The sequence below is a fragment of the Glycine soja genome, chromosome 17 (genome assembly GCF_004193775.1).
Source record: "Glycine soja cultivar W05 chromosome 17, ASM419377v2, whole genome shotgun sequence".
In the NCBI taxonomy this organism is placed as follows: domain Eukaryota; kingdom Viridiplantae; phylum Streptophyta; class Magnoliopsida; order Fabales; family Fabaceae; genus Glycine; species Glycine soja.
In genome coordinates this window covers 39,188,319-39,207,042 of record NC_041018.1, presented here as the reverse complement: position 1 = coordinate 39,207,042, position 18,724 = coordinate 39,188,319, and the positions used below count along the sequence as shown (strand labels likewise).

Here is an 18,724-nt window from a genome sequence, read left to right as displayed (position 1 = left end):
ATATATATATATATATATATATATATATATATATATATATAAAGAGAGAGAGAGAGACATTCGATCAATTTTGGTTTTAAAGCTCTATATTTGCTTTTAATTTGATTCAATTACTAATATATAGTGGACAATTAAGATTGATTATGATTATGGTCAAAATCGATTGAAAATGATTGTCATCTCTACAGATTCATCATCTTCGTACAAGGGAAAGCTTGATATTCCACATTTAATGTATATAGAAGCTTGAGTTTATTGTGTTGTCATATTGCTTATTCATCAATTGGGAAAGAATATTGCAATTACCTCTTAACGGGGGTTTAAATTATTAGTTGAATTATTTATCAACTATTTCAGTTTATTGATTTGTAAAATACATATTTTTTTTTCATGGATTAGAGATTATACTTATCCTTCAACTTGAATCAGAGACTAATCTTACTCAAAATATAATTAAACACGAATTTGATTTTACATTATGTCAACCTTTTGGATTAATTTACTAAATATTTGTTTAAACTAGTTTTTTTACCATACCAAAAAAAATCTAAAATTATACAAAAAAAACTACTTTATTTAATTAAATAGATAAGCTTAAGTTTAAGATTATATTTGATTATTTAAATGAGACAAATTTAAGTTTTACAAACTCAAGATTAATCATCAAAAAGTCTAATTCAATTCATTAAATATGAAACATGAATTATTATAATTTTTTTTACTTATTTTTAATTCTTATCAATAAAAAGACTCAGCAGTAATCATTCTTATATAGTTTGTTTGTACGTATGTATACATGCCTCACTATCATCATATCACATGTTTAATATATATATATATATATATATATATATATATATATATATATATATATATATATATATAATATGTAATTTTCTTAAATGCTAAATTGGTAAAGATAAAAAATAATTTAAAGATTTTTTTTGAAAAATAAAAAATAATTAAATTATAAATAAACTAAACAAACTAAGCTCGAACTTTATTTATTTTTTAAACAAGTCAAGTATAAATTTTCAATTATACTTATTTAAATAAATGAGTTAAGCTTAACTAATTCATTCTTTCACAAAGCCAAACAATTTATAGTTCTTAACTTGACTTCACTAGTTTATGCCGTATTGATAATAAGGGATTAATTAGGAGTATGCAAAGGAATTTAGTTTGCATTGTATTCTATTAAAGTTGAGATTTGAGAAGACATAAACTTTACGATATCTTTTAATTCTTTAATAGTATTTGTCCAATAAAAAATCAATCTCATTGGTGGATTTTTAGTAAAAAATTTCGTATGTAACAATGTTCTGTACACAATAATGTTGAGGACTATAATTCACGAAAATATTCAAATATTTAGACTATAGAGGATTACAAAATATTACTTTCTTACATTCCTTATCTCTTTGAAGAGAGAAGTTATCTTATTATAAAGATATACAGTAATTTCCTTAATCGGCAAGATGGTATAACACTAAGTATGACACATTCTAATCCCTCTTATTTCCACACTGACACATTCTAATCCCTCTTATTTCCACACTTGCAATATTCTTTTTGCCTATTTTGGACAAAAAAAAAAAGACTACAAGATAGAATTGGGATATATGAGCATTTTGACATGCCAAGAATCACATAACAACATTGATGTAGTTTGTGCGAAAAAAAGGCTAATTTTGTTTCAATAAACATGCTTAACACAAGAACAATAACTGTAGAATAACTGACGGACCAAAATTTGGAGTCAACTACCCTGCAAAATAAAGAATAGGAGTGTCAAAATCTTAAAAAGGAAAAGAATTACGATGGAGTACATTACTATGACTGTTTAATAGCTGGCAATGCAAACATTTCAATAGATTTGTATGGAAATTTTTCCACTCGATCGACAATAGTGTTATGTCCTCTTTGTTGCTGGAGGTCAAGCTCTCAATCATGAATTAGTGGATCACAATAAGAGATGTACTACAAAGGAGTTTGAAATTCAAATAGATTCTAACAGAATAACAAGAACGAAAGCATAAATATAAGTGTACGTTTGATTTTGTGTTGGAGATTTGATTCTGCGTTTAAAATTGATATTTGATGTCACATTAGAAAAGAAATCAAAATAAATTTTAAACCTATAATTGATTATGAGTTGAAATAATTTTAAAAAATAACTTATATGTTGAATAAAAAAATTTGTATTAAATTTTATCCTAACTTAATTAAAACATCCAAACATAAATCATATTATTTTAAAATTATTTTTATAAAATTAATTTTATTAACGTTTATCGAAATACACACTAAATATATCCTTTATTACGGATTAATTAACTACATATATAAATAATTTTTATAATCAACACAATTGGATCCATCCATATTATGGATCCATATAGTTTATTTTTTAGGGGAGATTCATATACTTTATGAATTAGAATAAAACTAAAGAATATTTAATATCTTGCATGTGGATTAAGTATGAAACTACACGTGGTTAAGTGGTCAAGGATGGCTTAGGCATATAGGATTTGTTTCATCCGTGACAAAAAAGCATCCCACTTTGTTGTTTGTAAACCGTCTTCAGGAGGTCTATAATACTGTTTAAATAAAGTTAGAAGAATTTCAGGGATATTATAAATATGACATTGAATTTATAAATATGCTTTAAAGTTGCTATAGTTTAACATGGAGTAGTATAATTGACAAATGATTATGTTCTTAAGCATGTAGTAAAAAAGTTAATCCTTATATACGAATTCAGAGTATTTTAGTATTGGGAGCAAAACTCATATATAAATTAGTGAGGACAAAATTTATATTATAATTTATTTATTTAATTAAATTTTAAGTTATAAAAATCATTTATAACTATACATACATGATATACTAAGAAAAAATAAAAATCTAGTGGGGAAAATTACCCCCTTTCTTCAATAAATAGATCCGTCCATGTATATATGTGTATGTGTGTTGAAAAAACATTTTACCCGAGAATCAGCCAACCACGTTCATTTCTCAAGAAGAGATGGTAAACACCTTAGCCTCCCACTCCCTCGTAAGCAATTCTCTAATCTCTCCAATATTTGATCCCTGTAACCATGCATGTGAGTGTTCCTTCTATCAATGTCGGTAATAATTTTAGTGGCAGAAGCACAATATATGATTATATATGAAAATAGATATAATATATTGACTTGATAGTTAAAAATAAAGATTTAAGAATGAAGAGAGAAGAAAAAAAACGTCAGAGTTCAAATTTTTCTCACTGATATTTATAAGAAAAATTAATAAATTAATATTTGTGAATTAAAATAAAAAATATCATTATATGTGAAAGTCGTGGTTAGATCTTAGTTTAAGTGAATCAATAATAATTTAGTTTCTACACTTCAACTTAATTAATAAATCTTGTCATGAAAAGTATAAATAACTAGGGATTTTTTTTACTGTGATCAAAGATATATAATTTCTATATAATCATACATAAGTGTGTAGTAAGAGTTCCAAGTTTGTTAATTGAGTAACACGTCTGAGTTGTTATAAATCTTTAAATACCGGAGTTTGATTCTTAAAATTACATCGATAAAAAAATATAGAATTGTGTGACGATGAATATTAATTGTTAACGTCATCTTAAAATAAATTTAATCTTATATAAATGCAAGATTTGACTCAAAAAATAGTGTTCCCATCATTTGAAGAAACTTATTCAAGATGAGAGTAATATCTTTCGAATGAAGATGAGAGCAATATCAATCTATATGAAAACCGACTTTCAAATTAACCTTTTAGAATAAATCACAGTATTATTTTTTTTAGATTTTGTGTAATTGCATAAACATTCCTTACTTTTTTAACAATTATATTCACCTTTCTTATAGGAATGTTAACGTAAGATTTGAAGGAATATTGAGGAGATGTCAAGTGTAATGTTTTTAAACATTGAAGAGAGTGTTAATATTTTTAAACTTAAACAGGAATTAGTGTAGAAAAATACAAATAATAAAATTATGTGTAATTTGATAAAAGTGAATGGAGCGTTGCTGTAATTTCCTCAACCTTTTATAGTATTAAAAAGGATATAAAGACGTATTCACCCATTCAGATAAATAAATAAAATACCGTTAAAGCGTGACTTTTTTCTAGAGAAAATTACTTTGAGTAATTATGGTAAAGTTAATATCGTTAATATGTATATATATATATATATATATATATATATATATATATTACATTTTATTTATTTAATTATGTAATATTTAGATATTAATTCAACAGTTATGTATGTTAAATTTTAAATAAATAAATAAATAAAATTTATTTTAAAAATACACCAATGCGATACACTTAATTAAATAATAATATTGAATAGTTTTAGTTTTTATAAAAAAAACTGCAGACTTACTATTCAATAAAAACTTTTAATTTAACTGGTGAATTCATAAAATTTAATATTTTAAAGAGTTATGGATGAAAATAACTTTTCTATATTCCTAGAACAATCTCCCTCTCTCTCCCTCTTTTCATCTCTCTCTCTATACTAACATTTATTAGATAAAAAAAACAAACCAGTAAAGATAATTTTAATTTTTTTAAAGGAGTAAAAATAATTTTAATCTTTGATATGTTTTTGTATATTAATAGATAATAGTTTTTTAGAATAATATTGTTTTTTCCTTAAAAAAAGAATATGTTTTTTTTCGATAAAAATAATAATATTATATTTTTGTTTCCTTATATCAATCATTGACTAGATAAATAAACTAAAGATGGAAAGACACATTGAAGTCAAGTAAAGTCCGCCTAGCTAACAAAGTTACAATCACTTTTTGATAATTGGTTGTTTTATATCCAAATGCAAAGAACCCATTTGGAATTCAGATTTGTAGCCCCCATGAAATCCACAAAGAATCACGCGAGAGAAGTTAAAAGAATTAGGGAATACACCTTAAGAAAGACTCATATATATAAAACTAACGATATATTTGGGCGAGCGTTTACAAATATTATTATCTTAGTAATTGACCTTTTTCTTTCATAGTCGGCTTCTATTTTTTTTCCTATTATTTCTTCATAAGCAAGTTCTAAGAACTTACCAAAAAACGTTGTTTTGTTGGAAAGATTAAAGAAATAGGTGTCATCTTTTGACCTAGAAATGCAGATTAGACACATGGATAATAACATCACTTTAGTTCTAGAAAAAGGATAATCAACAGCACAATATCTGATATCAATCCATGATGGTGCATTACTTATTTGTGGTGTAAGTATTCCTTCTTTCCAATGGATAAGAGATGATTGTTTACTATATACATTACTGTTTGTTTAGCAGTTTGTGTATACGTATTTGTTCATATGTCGACAATATACTCGAGTCCAGACTCCAATGTGCTACATAAAATACCCTTATAACCATATTTTGATAATTTAATTTAATTAAAGAAAATTCAAGCACTAGTGTACTACTAAAAAAATAGTATTTAACAATGTCAGATTCACAATGGTTGCTTTGAAATCGTGTTAAAATAAAATATGGTGATAAATTTGTAAATAAAATGAAATGAACGGCGATAGTTTTATAAAAATTATCTTTAAAAGCAAGTGTTCAAAGACGGTTGATTTTGGAAAAACCGTCATTGAAATCGCTTTTCATTTATGTATCCTTATTCCTTCATGCTCTCTCATTATTCGCACAACTCTCTCGCTCTCACACAGTCACAATAAAGGTTGAAAAAAATTAAGGTTTCTCCACCACGACCCCTTCATCCTCCCCATTGCCAAAAAATTCTTCCCCACCACACTCATCTTTTATCTCACCATCTTTACCAACACCAATCTCCTCTGCCATGCCAACTTTGACACCTTCATTGTCTTTCCATCTATCACCTCTCTCCTCATCGCCTTCGCCGACACCTCCTTTCGCAGCCAGCCATGCCCCTCCAACCTCACCTTCCTCTCCCTCCTCCTCATCCTCGTCGGCCTCTTCTACAGTCACAATATTAGGTTTTTCTTTTTTTTCTTTCCATTTTCACATTGTGACCTAATTTGCTATTTTGTGTTTCAAGTTGCTAAAGTGGATTTGGGCCTTCGTACTTACGCTTAGCGCGCTCTGCTCGCTCAGCGTAGATGCATGTTTTCGTGCTTAGAGCGTGTTGTGCGCTTAGCACCAGTGCTTGCTTGCACGCTTAGCGCAGACAACACACTGAGCATGTCTTAGGCTGAGCCTAATGTCAAGAAGGTTAAAATTGATGTAGCATACGAGGATATGAACTTGTATTCCCAAGATAGTGAACATACCTTTTCTAAAAAAAATGCAATATCGTGTATCCGAAGTAATACTACAGGCAAAAACTATCTCCTTGGACCTAGGTCCATGTCTACCAAAAGATCAAGGGCATATAATGGTGGAAGGTTTAAAAATCTCATAGAGAAAAATCGATGCTAAGGTTGCTACTGCCCTCCTAGCATCCAAGGAAGTACAAAAGGAGATTTTAAATTGAGGTTATGACTTTAGTTTTTCTTGTCACTGATTGCTGAAATCATTATAACATGGCATTTGATTTTGTTATGATTTTAAGCCTAGTTAGCTAGGTAAATATCCTGCAAAGATAGTTTTAGTAATTTAGTTATCATGATTTGGATCTAGAGGATCCTTGTTTTAAATGGCTAGGTCATAGAGGGTTGGTGCTTTATAGTAAATGCTCTATTGTCATTTCTAACAGAGTTAACTATTCAATTTTTGATTTTTTTTTAAAAGACATTCTAAGGTTTTAGGAAAAATTTTCTTAGAAAGTTTATATTCTAAGACGTTTTTTGGAAAAATTATCTTAGAATCTTAAATTCTTTTAATATTTTTTATTTTTTTTTAAATATTTTAATATGGTTCTTCTAAAAACCATCTTAGAAAATCTACATTTTAAGATGATTTTTTCAAAAATTATCTTAGAATCTTCAAATTTGTTTGTTTTAAAAAAAGACATTCTACGACGGTTTTTCCAAAAATCATCTTAGAAAACCATCTTAAAAAGTTTACTTTCTTAGACGGTTTTTGAAAAAATCATCTCAGAATACGCAATTTTTAATTCTTTTTTAAAAAATAATTCTAAGACAGTTCTACCAAAAATCGTCTTAGAATTCTTATTATTTTTTAAAAGACATTTTAAGATGTTTTAGAATAAAATCGTCTTAGAAATTATACCCTTCTGAGATGGTTTTTTACTTTCCACGATTTTGGCTTTAAAAACGATTCAAAACTGTTATCGAATGTCTCAAAGAATCATCGTTGAAGATGTTTTTTCTAATAATAAAGTTTAAATACCATAAATGAGATTTCTTAAAAGAAAAACAAAAAAAAATTATACCATAAACGACATCTCAAGTCTCAAGTCTGAGCCCTCTCCATTCATGCAAAGTATAAAAAAACTCTTGATATTCCATTTGAAAAACGAAATCCTCATATTCTATCAAAGAAGACATATGTTGAGATGATTTGCATTCAATTGAAGTGTTATATTGTAACTAAGTACATATCATTTGAATGTTAGTTAGTTTAAATATTAGGTCTTCGAGAGCATCTTTATTGAGAGGTTGTTGTTCTCTTTATTCTCAACAAGATTGATATATACTACTATCTTATAAGATCTCTCATTGGAACTTATCCAATTAAGACCTTTTAAGTATGGGTGCTTATACTAGCACATGTACTAATGTTTTTTTTTTCTTTTTTTATAAACATGAAATTTATTTTTTTATTAAATAATATTGCTAATTATAATAAAAAGTTAATAGCAATTAATGGTAATGGAATGTAAGAAAGCGTAGTTATTTCTAGGATTCTGATAGTAAACAAATGTGTTGAGTTTTCTTATTAATCTAGATCACATATATCTTTCATGGATAATAATTACTTATTAGAGTTGGATATGATTATTATAGGCAGCAAAATCTTCTATCTGAATATTTAACTACAATTACATATCTAGGACTTAGAACATGAAATCATGAGTTAAGTTGAAATAATTTTGTGTCAATTAATTCTTACGTGGGATGATTATATTGTTGAGTTTGAGAAATTAATTAAATAAATTATAAAAACAAAAATGAGTAATGTATATAAAATTAAAAATAGAAATAAGAACAAATTTGGTCAAGTCTATGGGTGCATCTAGCTCTAGTGTATAGAAATGGAAATTAATAGTTATTAAGTAATAAAATTAACAAGTATGAACGACTTTTTCTCTTTGTATTATTGTTTGGAGACAATTCTTTTTAATATATGATTGGACATTAAATATAAATAATTTTTTTAGAGATTCAAATCTAGTTTAACATGTAAAGAGAGACCAATTTCTTCAACTGGACCTAACCTTCGTTAATAGTGACATGTAATTTTGTCTTTATATTTGTGATTTTACAAACTAAAATAATAATCATTATCATTATCGTTTAATATATTAGGGAATAAGATGGCTATTATATATTAATTTTAGCGACTAAATTAGTATTTGTGTGATCAGGAAATTAAATTAAGTTGAAGATTATATAACCTGTGATTTAATGTATATTATTCACAAGGAGGGATCTAGAGTATATCAAGAGGATCATAATTTTTTTTACAAAATTATTCAAATACTTAAGTTTTAATAAATATTTATTTAATAAATAATAAATTTAAAAATGTTTATTGTTAATTTTATGAATAAAATTAAATATACATTTATTACTAAAAAAATTAAACAAATATCAATCTAAAAACATATTTTTATATATTTTTCTTTATTAATATTTTTTCTCATGTATATGCAAATAATTCTAAGGAAGAGGAGTGCAAGGACTCTACTTGTCTCCTTTGGATCCATCCTTAATTATTCAAACTTCTTATAATTAGGTGAATCCTTCTTGTTAAAATCAATGATTTTAACCAAAAGAAGGAATTTTAAAGAAAAAAAAAAGAGAAAACAAAATTGAAAAACAAAATTAGGAGTGATAAATAATAGATAATTGGTGATATTACACCACTATGTTATCAACCAAAAAATAGAATGAAAAGATATTTTGGTCTCTATCTTTGTATTTATTTTGTAAATTAGTTCCTATATTTTTGAAATGTAAAAAATAATCTTTATCTTTATGTCTGTTATACAAATAAGTTCTTATTATTAAAATCTAATTTTTATTATTAGTGATATGTTTATGTGAAAGTCTTAGTACATGTAAGTAAACATATTTATATGACAAATGTAATTTGTCAACAAGCATATACCAGCAGAACTTCCAAACCCCATTGAGTTTGAAGTCCATCTTGAATCTCTTGGTCCATTCTCACCCCATTGAGTATCCTGCTCCCCTTCCATTTTTTCTGTTTGACAATAATAGAGCATACGTCAAGCTGCACTCAAAGGTGGCGTTATAGAAAAGTTCAATGGTTAGATTTGCAACTCCACACCGTGCACTTTCTTTTGAAACTCAATTCCACTTTACAGTATTTTAAGAGATTATGTACGAAAGGTTTGAGAAGAAATGCATCACAACCCGAATGAAATGCTCACAATACCATGAAATATAAAGTCTTTTATTACAAGAACTTTCATGGTGGCAAGTACAGAAGCTAGCTTTTCATATCAATCACAAAAACAACGTGAACAACAATGCAAGATGAAAATGAAACTACAGTACTAGGTACACACTAAACATGTATGCACAGAGAAGTTATAAATGGAATAAGTGAATTACATGCTGCTAAGAATATTTATTTAGCGAGGTGGATGTCAAATTTTACATATACTGCTGCATCCATAACTACTGTAAATGTCAAATTTTACTGATACCGGATAATTTTTTAGGGGAAACCCTAACGGCGGGATCGGAAAGCATTGTGCATTGGACGATTGAAATCTCGGAATCGAAAAGCGCAGACATTGGAGTCTCGGGAACGATAGAAGGTGTGGTGGATTTGTGAGGGGTTGGGTCATCGTCGATGACGAAGACGGTGCGGTTTGGGTTTGGATCCAGTTCGGTTCAGCGTTTCTTGGGACGGAGCAGGAACGGCGTTGAGGGGCCTTCTTCGTCGGAGAGGATGATGAGGTCCATCGTCACCGTCTCGGCTCCACTGTGGTGTTTGCTTGTTTCCGTCTTTGAATAAGCGCGGGATCATTCTCGGCGGGTGTGTGTTGGTCACTTGGATATCATATTCTCATTAATTAGGATGTGTTTGTTTAGTGGTTTCAACATGTAGTTTTTTTATATTTTAAGAAACAGTAAATAGGCATTTTAAATAGTCTAAATGATATTAAAATTGTCAACAATATACTTTATTAGAATTATTTTATAATATTTATATAAAAATAAAAATTATTTTTTACATTTAAAATAATAAAAACTAATTTACAAAATAAATATAAAGACAGAAATTAAAATGTCTATTCACCCCTAAAAAAAATATGCATAAGAGACATACTACAATACAATTGCCCGGCTCCTTGTTGGTCCACGTGTGTGAACTGTGAAGGTCCAGAATTCAAATTCAGCCAACCGTTGGGCCGCGATAAGTGAGGGCATTTCCGTCAATTCAAAAATTCAAAATGAAGAAAAAGAGAAAAAGGGTCGTAGCAGAGCCCGCTCTATCCATCCATCAGAGAATCAAAAAAATGGAGAAGATCTGCGTCGCCGTTCGTCTTCGCCCACTGGTTTCCCAAGACTCTTCTTCTTCCTCCGTCGGAACTTTCTGGAAGGTCGAAGATAACCGCATCTCTCTCCACAAGATCCATGGCACTCCACTCTCTGCTTCTTCTTACGCTTTCGGTATATCATCAGTAATTTCTCTAGCCTCTTTATTTTTTTTGTTTTTCAATTTTCCGTCGTTAATTGAATTCTCGTTCTTTCAGATCACATATTTGACGAAAGAAGCACCAATGCTAGCGTCTACGAGCTTCTCGCCAAGGACATCATTCACGCCGCGCTCGACGGCTTCAACGGTATCCAAATTCATTTCTCATTCGTTTCTTGCATCTACTAAACATTTCATTATATTACCACTAACCAAGTGGATGAACTTTCGTTTTAAATACTTGGAGAGAAAACTTTGCCACTCATAATAGTCCTACCTCACTCAAACAAGGTTCCTCCGATGGAGGTTTAGATAAAAAAACATTTTATTTTATTAATACACTTTTCCTAGGGGTTTAGCTTAGTTGGAGTGTACGAGTATCGTAAACCCCTTGGTTCTATTGTTTTCGATTCCATTGATAAAAAAAAAAATCAATTAAACACTTAGTCTTAGCTTAGCTCAAGTGGTAACTAACTAAACAGTGCCTATTGCCGAGCATTCAGATTATGGTATGCTTTGGTGGTGTATCGACTTTGAGTCTCAGAAGTTTTTTTTTTTAAAATAAAAAACACGTAAAAATTGATTTTTGTTAAAATTAAGGTTAAACTGTCAATTTGGTATTTTTTTTATAAAACAAAATTAGTCTTTGTAGAAGAAAGTTATCAGTTTTAGTTTCTACACATTGCATAAAAATTTAAGTTTTAGTCTGAGTTAACTGAAAATTTGTTCTACGGTGTAAAACCACTGTAAAGAAGTTCTATAAACTGTTACAAAAACCTGTATAGGGACTAAAACTTATAATTTTCTTGTACAAGGACTAAAACTCAAAATTGGGACAGTTATAGGGATCTAGTGAATAGTTTAAAATTAATTTTGAAGTGAAATGGTTTATGTTTTCAGATGTTTTTATTCTGAAAGTAAAACTCATTATCAAATTTTTTATTCAATTGTTTCGGCTCAAAATTGAATTTCTCAACGGACTAAATGTGTGAATATTTATTTAAAATTACTGGTATTTCAACGTGATTTTGGATGATCTTAGGTGAATCCAAACATGCACTTAGTGTTGGAATTTATTATTTGTAATATCTAAATATAAATGCTGATTTGTTGAGATTATGTCACATGCTATGCTCAGGAACTGCATTTGCGTATGGGCAGACCAGTAGTGGCAAGACTTTCACCATGAATGGTTCTGAAACTGACGCAGGAGTGATTCCTCGCGCAGTTGGAGACATATTTGCGACAATGGAGATGGTAGGTGTAGTGCTGTAGTACGAGGTTTTCATTTTCTCGAGTTTGTGGTTATTCAAGTGATGTTGATATTTGGTTCCACTAATTTGGTGCCTCAGATGTCTGATCGAGAGTTTCTGATACGAGTTTCCTACATGGAGATCTACAACGAAGAAATTAATGACCTTCTTGTTGTTGAAAATCAGAAATTGCAAATTCATGAGAGCTTGGAGGTTGCCTAGTTGCTAAACGAATTCCTTTTTTTATATTTAATGTTCTTGTATCTGATACATATATATAGTAAAATGTGCTGATTTTTGTTTTTAATTTTTGCCAGCGTGGAGTATTTGTTGCAGGGCTGAAAGAGGAAATTGTAAATAATGCTGAACAAGTGCTGAATCTCATTAAAGCAGGGGAAGGTTTGTGTTTATACAGATATATTCTTATAATTTTCTCTGAAGTTTGAACATACATGCATTCCATATTTAAGTTGAAAATTGTTCTTTGATATTTTTATAGTTAACAGACACTTTGGTGAGACAAATATGAATGTAAGGAGTAGCAGATCGCACACAATATTTAGAATGGTATCCCCTAAACTTTTTAATTTGTGATATATATGTTTCTCAGAATACCTTTACTCATAAAATTACTCCTTAATCATATGCTATAATCAAATATATGCAGGTGATTGAAAGCAAAGCAAAGGATTCCAATTCTTCCAATGATTGTTCAATTAATGATGTTGTTAGAGTTTCAGTCTTGGTTTGTATCCTTTTCTCACACCTTCCTTATATATTAAAAAATTCTTTGAGGTAATTTGCATGCTTATTGATGAGTTTTGTGGAATTAGAATTTAGTAGATCTAGCTGGTTCTGAAAGGATTGCTAAGACTGGAGCTGATGGAGTACGTTTAAAAGAAGGAAAATATATTAACAAGAGCTTGATGGTTTTGGGGAACGTTATCAACAAACTAAGTGAGGGTTCAAAGCAAAGGTGTATATTTTTTTCGTCTACCTTCTGTACAATATTTTAATTTAATTTTAGCGGCTTTGGAAGATGATAAATTAATAATGCTCCACCCTTATTGTTTTATGGCAGGGGGCATATCCCGTATCGTGATAGTAAATTAACTCGTATACTCCAACCTGCTCTTGGTGGTAATGCCAAAACGTCCATTATTTGCACCATAGCACCAGAAGAGGTAGAGGCTTTGATTTCGGTTTTGTGTTGCTCTTTTCATCTTTGGAGATTACAAATATTTTAATAACAATACTCGTCAATCCATTCAGATTCACATTGAAGAAACAAGGGGAACTCTTCAGTTTGCTAGCAGAGCCAAGCGCATCACAAATTGTGTTCAAGTGAATGAGGTCCGTGTATTTTTGTGCACTTCAAGTTTACTATCCTGTTACCCTATTTAATTTTATTTTCTGGCCCTAAATGTTAATATTGCTTGATAAATGTGAACTTGGTGTAGGTTTACAGGTGCATGTGTAGTCACGCCTAGGTTCCATTCATTGTGAAATTAAACACTTTATAATGATCAGTTTCCACCATGCAGATCTTACAGAGCATGCAAATTAGCTTTTTAAAGATGGAAAAAAACTTGTTTGAAGAAATTTTAAAACAACTTATACATACTGGTAAGACTTGCTCGTCAGGATATTAGCAGACTAAAGCGTTCTGTTCCCTAGTGCCAGATGATTCACTTGAGTGAATATTCTATGTAACTAACCATGGGAGGAAAAAATATTAGACTTTGAATGTTTAAAATGAGAATCATATTACGAAGCTTACAGAGGCCAAAAGGAATTTAAATTTAATGAAGGAACAAGAAATTGGGTTCGGCCTAAACTTCTCTCTAGATTTTACTAGTTTTTCTCAGGGAATAGTTAACATTGGTTTTTCAATAACAAACCTTCAATTCCCTCTCACCTAGTTATATGCCTATATGGTTTGCTTCCATTTGCATGCTGGTATTTGTTTCTAGCCCATACTTGGCAAAGCCCATGTCTTGACAGTTAGAATTTCACAGATATTGACGGAAGCAGCCTTGTTAAAACGGCAACAATTAGAGATAGAGGAGCTACGTAAGAAGCTTCAGGTAATCATCACCTGATGATAATTTGTACATTCACAAAAGAAAATCTTATATAATAATAATTTTCTATTTAGGGATCCCATGCTGAGGTGCTCGAGCAAGAGATTCTTAAACTCAGGAACGATTTGCTCAAGGTAGGTCTTACATAATAAAAATTCATTCTTTAACATTCAAATTAACTCTATTTTTTTTGTGTTAATTAATTATCTGTTCAATGTTCATATTCCACTGTACAGTATGAAATGGAGCGTGGGAAGCTTGAAATGGAACTGCAAGAAGAGAGGAAATCACGTGATCAATGGATTAGGGAGCAACGGATGAAAATTGAAAATTCTTGCACTACTAAATCTTTCTCAGATTGTGGGACGAATGACAATCAGGTACACCATTTATCTGAAATTATCATTAGGTCCTTAGTTAATCTAAATTTGCATGAAATTTTTTGTTCCACTGATATTTTATGCTGCTTTATAGGATTTACTTTTCCCATTCTTCCTGATATTTTTTTGACCATTTTCTCTATTAGGGATCGGGATGTTTTAGGCGCGGATTTGTGGAAGAGTACAGTGACATTAGTAGTAGTATATCTCAAGGAGATATTTTCAAATCTCCTAAGGTAGATCCCAATGCTTTTGTAGCCAGGCGATCAAAGAATTCAACATTGCCAGATCACAGCCCCCTTCCAGATGCTTTCTGTAATGTGGCTGATGAAGATATGTGGGTGAAAATGAACAATGGTTATATTGCGGACCTTGATTCCCTTCAAACTACTCCTCCCACCAACCGAAAAGTTCAGTCATTCCCGACAAGTGATGCAACTGTTGTGAGTTCATATTTATTAATCTTTTTTCCAAAGGAACTTTCTTTTATGTTTTGCTCTTGCATTTCTTTTGTTTCGCATCCATCCACATCTCCCCCCAAAGGGACAAAGTTAAGAGTAAAGGAAGAGTAGTGCTATGCACAGGTTGTCCCCCACAAATGAAGATACAAGACAGAAGAGAGATTGTTGTCTAGACATACTTGATGGAAATTATTTTTCTTTGTTTGGTTTATGGATTTTGCAACATTTCCTCCTCTATTGTTGTTGAACTATTCCTGTTGATTTCACTATTATCGCGAAATGGTATCCAACCATTAGACTCACCTTATCATGATCATGTATTTAAGCTTTGAAATGAAAACTGGAATTTGTGTAAATTTTTTCGTAGTTCAAGTGTTCACTAATTTTAATAACAGTTTATGCCCCTGTGGCTTATGCGTGGCTTTTAAGTAACACATTTTAATATCCTTATTTACTAATTAAGAAGTATATGCTGCGTTTTTTGTTGTTGTTACTTATTTTCATTTGGCTTATGTTTGTCAGGGTTGTACAAGTGAAATTGAGAAGTATGAACGAGAGGTTCAAGATTTGAGGAAACAACTGGAACTAGCTAAAGAAAGAATAAATGAACTCGAGGTCAGTATCTGATAGAGATATCCTATCTCAATCACATTTGTGAAACTGAAATGATGTTATGTATTACTAGCATTTGCTGTTTGAACTCTTTTTGTAACCTGTTGTCTGTATTATGCTTGGCTCTGTGTTAATGTATGTAAATCCAGCAAAAGCATTCAGAAGAAGTGCCATCAAGCAAGCAATTAATCGTTGAGACACCCAAACATCAACAAGAAACACGACTAACTCATGAATTACCTCTGAGGTTATCTGAATCTGAGGGAAACTTCAAAGATAGCTTTGAGGAGGCTTTGTCAGTAATGCAGGTTGAATGAGTGCACCATATATTAGTTTCTGTCAAACATAATTTGCCTTGATCATTTCAAGAATCTAAAATAATTTCTCATGTGTTCTAAACAGAGATTTGCATCGGGTGGCACATTATCAACTGCGAAGATACTTTCAACCATGAGTGAAATTGGAGATCATCTATTTGCAACTTTGGAAGGTCATTTTGCTGTGAATACGGGTGGTGAAAGGTCTTCCACCGGAAACAGTGCTCTAATCAATGAACACCAAAAAGAGTTTCGTCAGAGGATTGATAACATAATTACATCGTTGGAGTTATCCGAAACCTCAATAACAGGACAGGAGTGGAAACATAAGTGCAGCTGTGAACCCAAGGTAGTTGTCTGCTCACAAATATCAAGATATAAATCATCAATCATAGTTTTATTCTTTGTCTTATTTTTAGGGCTTCTGTCTTTTCAGAACTCCATTGCTTTAGTACAATAGTAACTGAAGCCTTACCTGGCACTTGTAAGATAGAAATGATTAAGAAATTATAGAAGGATATAAATAATTGATGTCTCATTTCTTTCCTTGAGGAATATGCGTGTAAGTGTGTAACACAAGACTTGAAAGAAATAAAATGTGTTATTTATCGAGATTCCTCTCATGGTCTCCTTGTTGCAAATAGTGCATACCCTTCAAATGTATAATTATACATTATTGTCCTTATAATAACCTTCAAATGATGGCAATGGTGTCTGGTTTCTTTCCCTGTATGTTACAAGTAGGTCTCTAGAAGAGTCAACTTGCTTCATATTGTGTTAGCTTGTCCTATCCATATGAATTGTCAGTACCTCCAAAATGAACTCATTGAATGTTGGGTAAAGCTGAGGAATTTCTATTGGGTAGGAATAATAAACAGTCAGGAAAATCACTCTGTAGAGTTACAGATTTGTTTTTTATTTCTCTTTAGCTTTTTATAGAATCAGATGCCATTGAAGAGAATAAAAGGCTGAATTGTTGAGAGATTAAAACTCAGGCTAAAGGAAGCCGCTTGCAGATTGAAAAGTCTATAGGATGTTTTTCACTAGATTATGCAAAGATCTGTGCATTCAGTTTTCTAAAGGGCATCATAGGTGAAAATATAGAACTGCATTATAGCATAAAGTTTGAGACAAAGCATAGTAGGCTGTTCTTGATTATCCTAAACTAAATTTTTTTGACTTAAGGGCTCTGATTTGGGAGGTGAAACTGCAAAGGATGATTTAAATGAAAGATATGAAAACCTAGAAAGGGAGTTACTACTGTTGAAGGTCGAAAGAGACTCTTTGCTGCAGAAGTTCTCTGAATCATCAGAGAAGCTATCAATGGTTTCCAGCCAAAAGGAAAATGCTTTGAAAGAGTTAAATACTGAAGTGCTGAGAAGGAAAAATATAGAAGGGGAAGTTAAGCAGATTGCTGCAGCTTTTACTAATCGTCAGAAATCACTCATTTCCTTTCATAGTGATCTTAAGACCAAAATTGAGAATTGGAGAGCCCAGACTACAATCTTGGTGCCCAAATCTTTTGGTTTTAAGGACTAGATATGTTGTATACCTTGAATGTTTGAGTCTTTGGTAGCTCATGTATTAAATTAAATTTATTATACAATTATTCCACAGTCATTTTATTCTAGGCAAAACTCAATTGCTTGGGATATAAGTTTGTACTTAATTCACTATTTAGCAAGGACTGATATCATAGCACACCTACAAAAAATATATCCATTTCTCTTCTGCAACTGCAAGTGATGTGTCTAGTTGTGCGCACACCTAATACCTATTTTTCCTTTGAAAAATAAATCTTAAAAATATGAATGCTGAATAATACCATAACTTACGGATAAGATGAAGAGTAAAATACATTTTCACACAGGCTTTCAATGATAAATTGTTACTTTGACATTTACAATAATTTCATTAAAAGCTATACATGGTTGGTAGAGATAAATTGTTTGAAGTTATCAATTTCACACAGGCTTTTCACTTTTGATTCTAACAAATATACTTAAAATCAAAGAACTAGTTATGGAATTTTTTTTTCGTCAAACCAATAGTATTTAATTTTCTAATTGAGGACAAATGATAAATCAAGTTAAAATGTCAATATCATTGATTAAGATTTAATTAGTACATAAGATCTTATTATTCAATTTGTTAAAATTGAATTCGGTAGTGATTTTAACCTTATGATTCAGGACAAATATTTGAACTTGTACGCAATATTTATTTCTTTTGCCTAAATGTGAATCGAATTCAATTTAACTCGATCTTTAAAGTTTACCAAGTGCTTTTGGTAAGGTTTATAAAGAAAATTGGAATATTACATTTCCATTCAGTTTAAATTTTCTTCCAATTCAACTTTAAGTAACATGACCTTTGGAGAAATCAAAATCTAACCAATTCAAAAGTGATACTTTCAACACTTAAAAAAAGAAAAAATTAAGCAGACAATACCATAATTTTTCTATTGATTGATACAGTATAATTTTTTTTTACAATAACAATATATAGAAATTAAACTCTAACATGAAACGTTGTGCAAAAATATGATGAAAATTGTCCATTCTTTTATGACTGTATTCGTTAACGAGGTAGATTTAGTAGATATGCTTTCTCTTCATATGAAAACTGATAGTTGTTTACATCGATTGAGTCCAAAGCTGCTGAGTTGATTTAGCTGAAGGCAAAGAAATTAATATCATGCTTCCATATTTTTCGAATAAAGTCGAGTCAGAAAACCCCACATCAAAATGTTTGTAAGCTTTCTTCTCATTTCGTACACTTGCACT

At 30.4% G+C, this 18,724-nt stretch overlaps 1 protein-coding gene across 1 annotated transcript; it reads left to right on the top strand.

The window, feature by feature from the left end:
• The first annotated feature begins 10,610 nt into the window (after positions 1-10,610).
• Positions 10,611-17,678, top strand: LOC114392520 (kinesin-like protein KIN-7N). The gene is made up of 18 exons (XM_028353685.1): positions 10,611-10,806; positions 10,890-10,979; positions 11,970-12,088; positions 12,184-12,297; positions 12,402-12,483; positions 12,584-12,651; positions 12,752-12,829; positions 12,918-13,060; positions 13,166-13,268; positions 13,357-13,437; positions 14,103-14,171; positions 14,243-14,302; positions 14,405-14,548; positions 14,695-14,991; positions 15,532-15,624; positions 15,771-15,929; positions 16,024-16,287; positions 17,124-17,678. Exons 1-18 carry the CDS (start codon positions 10,653-10,655, stop codon positions 17,475-17,477), a joined length of 2,472 nt encoding a protein of 823 aa, XP_028209486.1. The 5' UTR covers positions 10,611-10,652; the 3' UTR covers positions 17,478-17,678.
• The last annotated feature ends 1,046 nt before the right edge of the window (positions 17,679-18,724 follow it).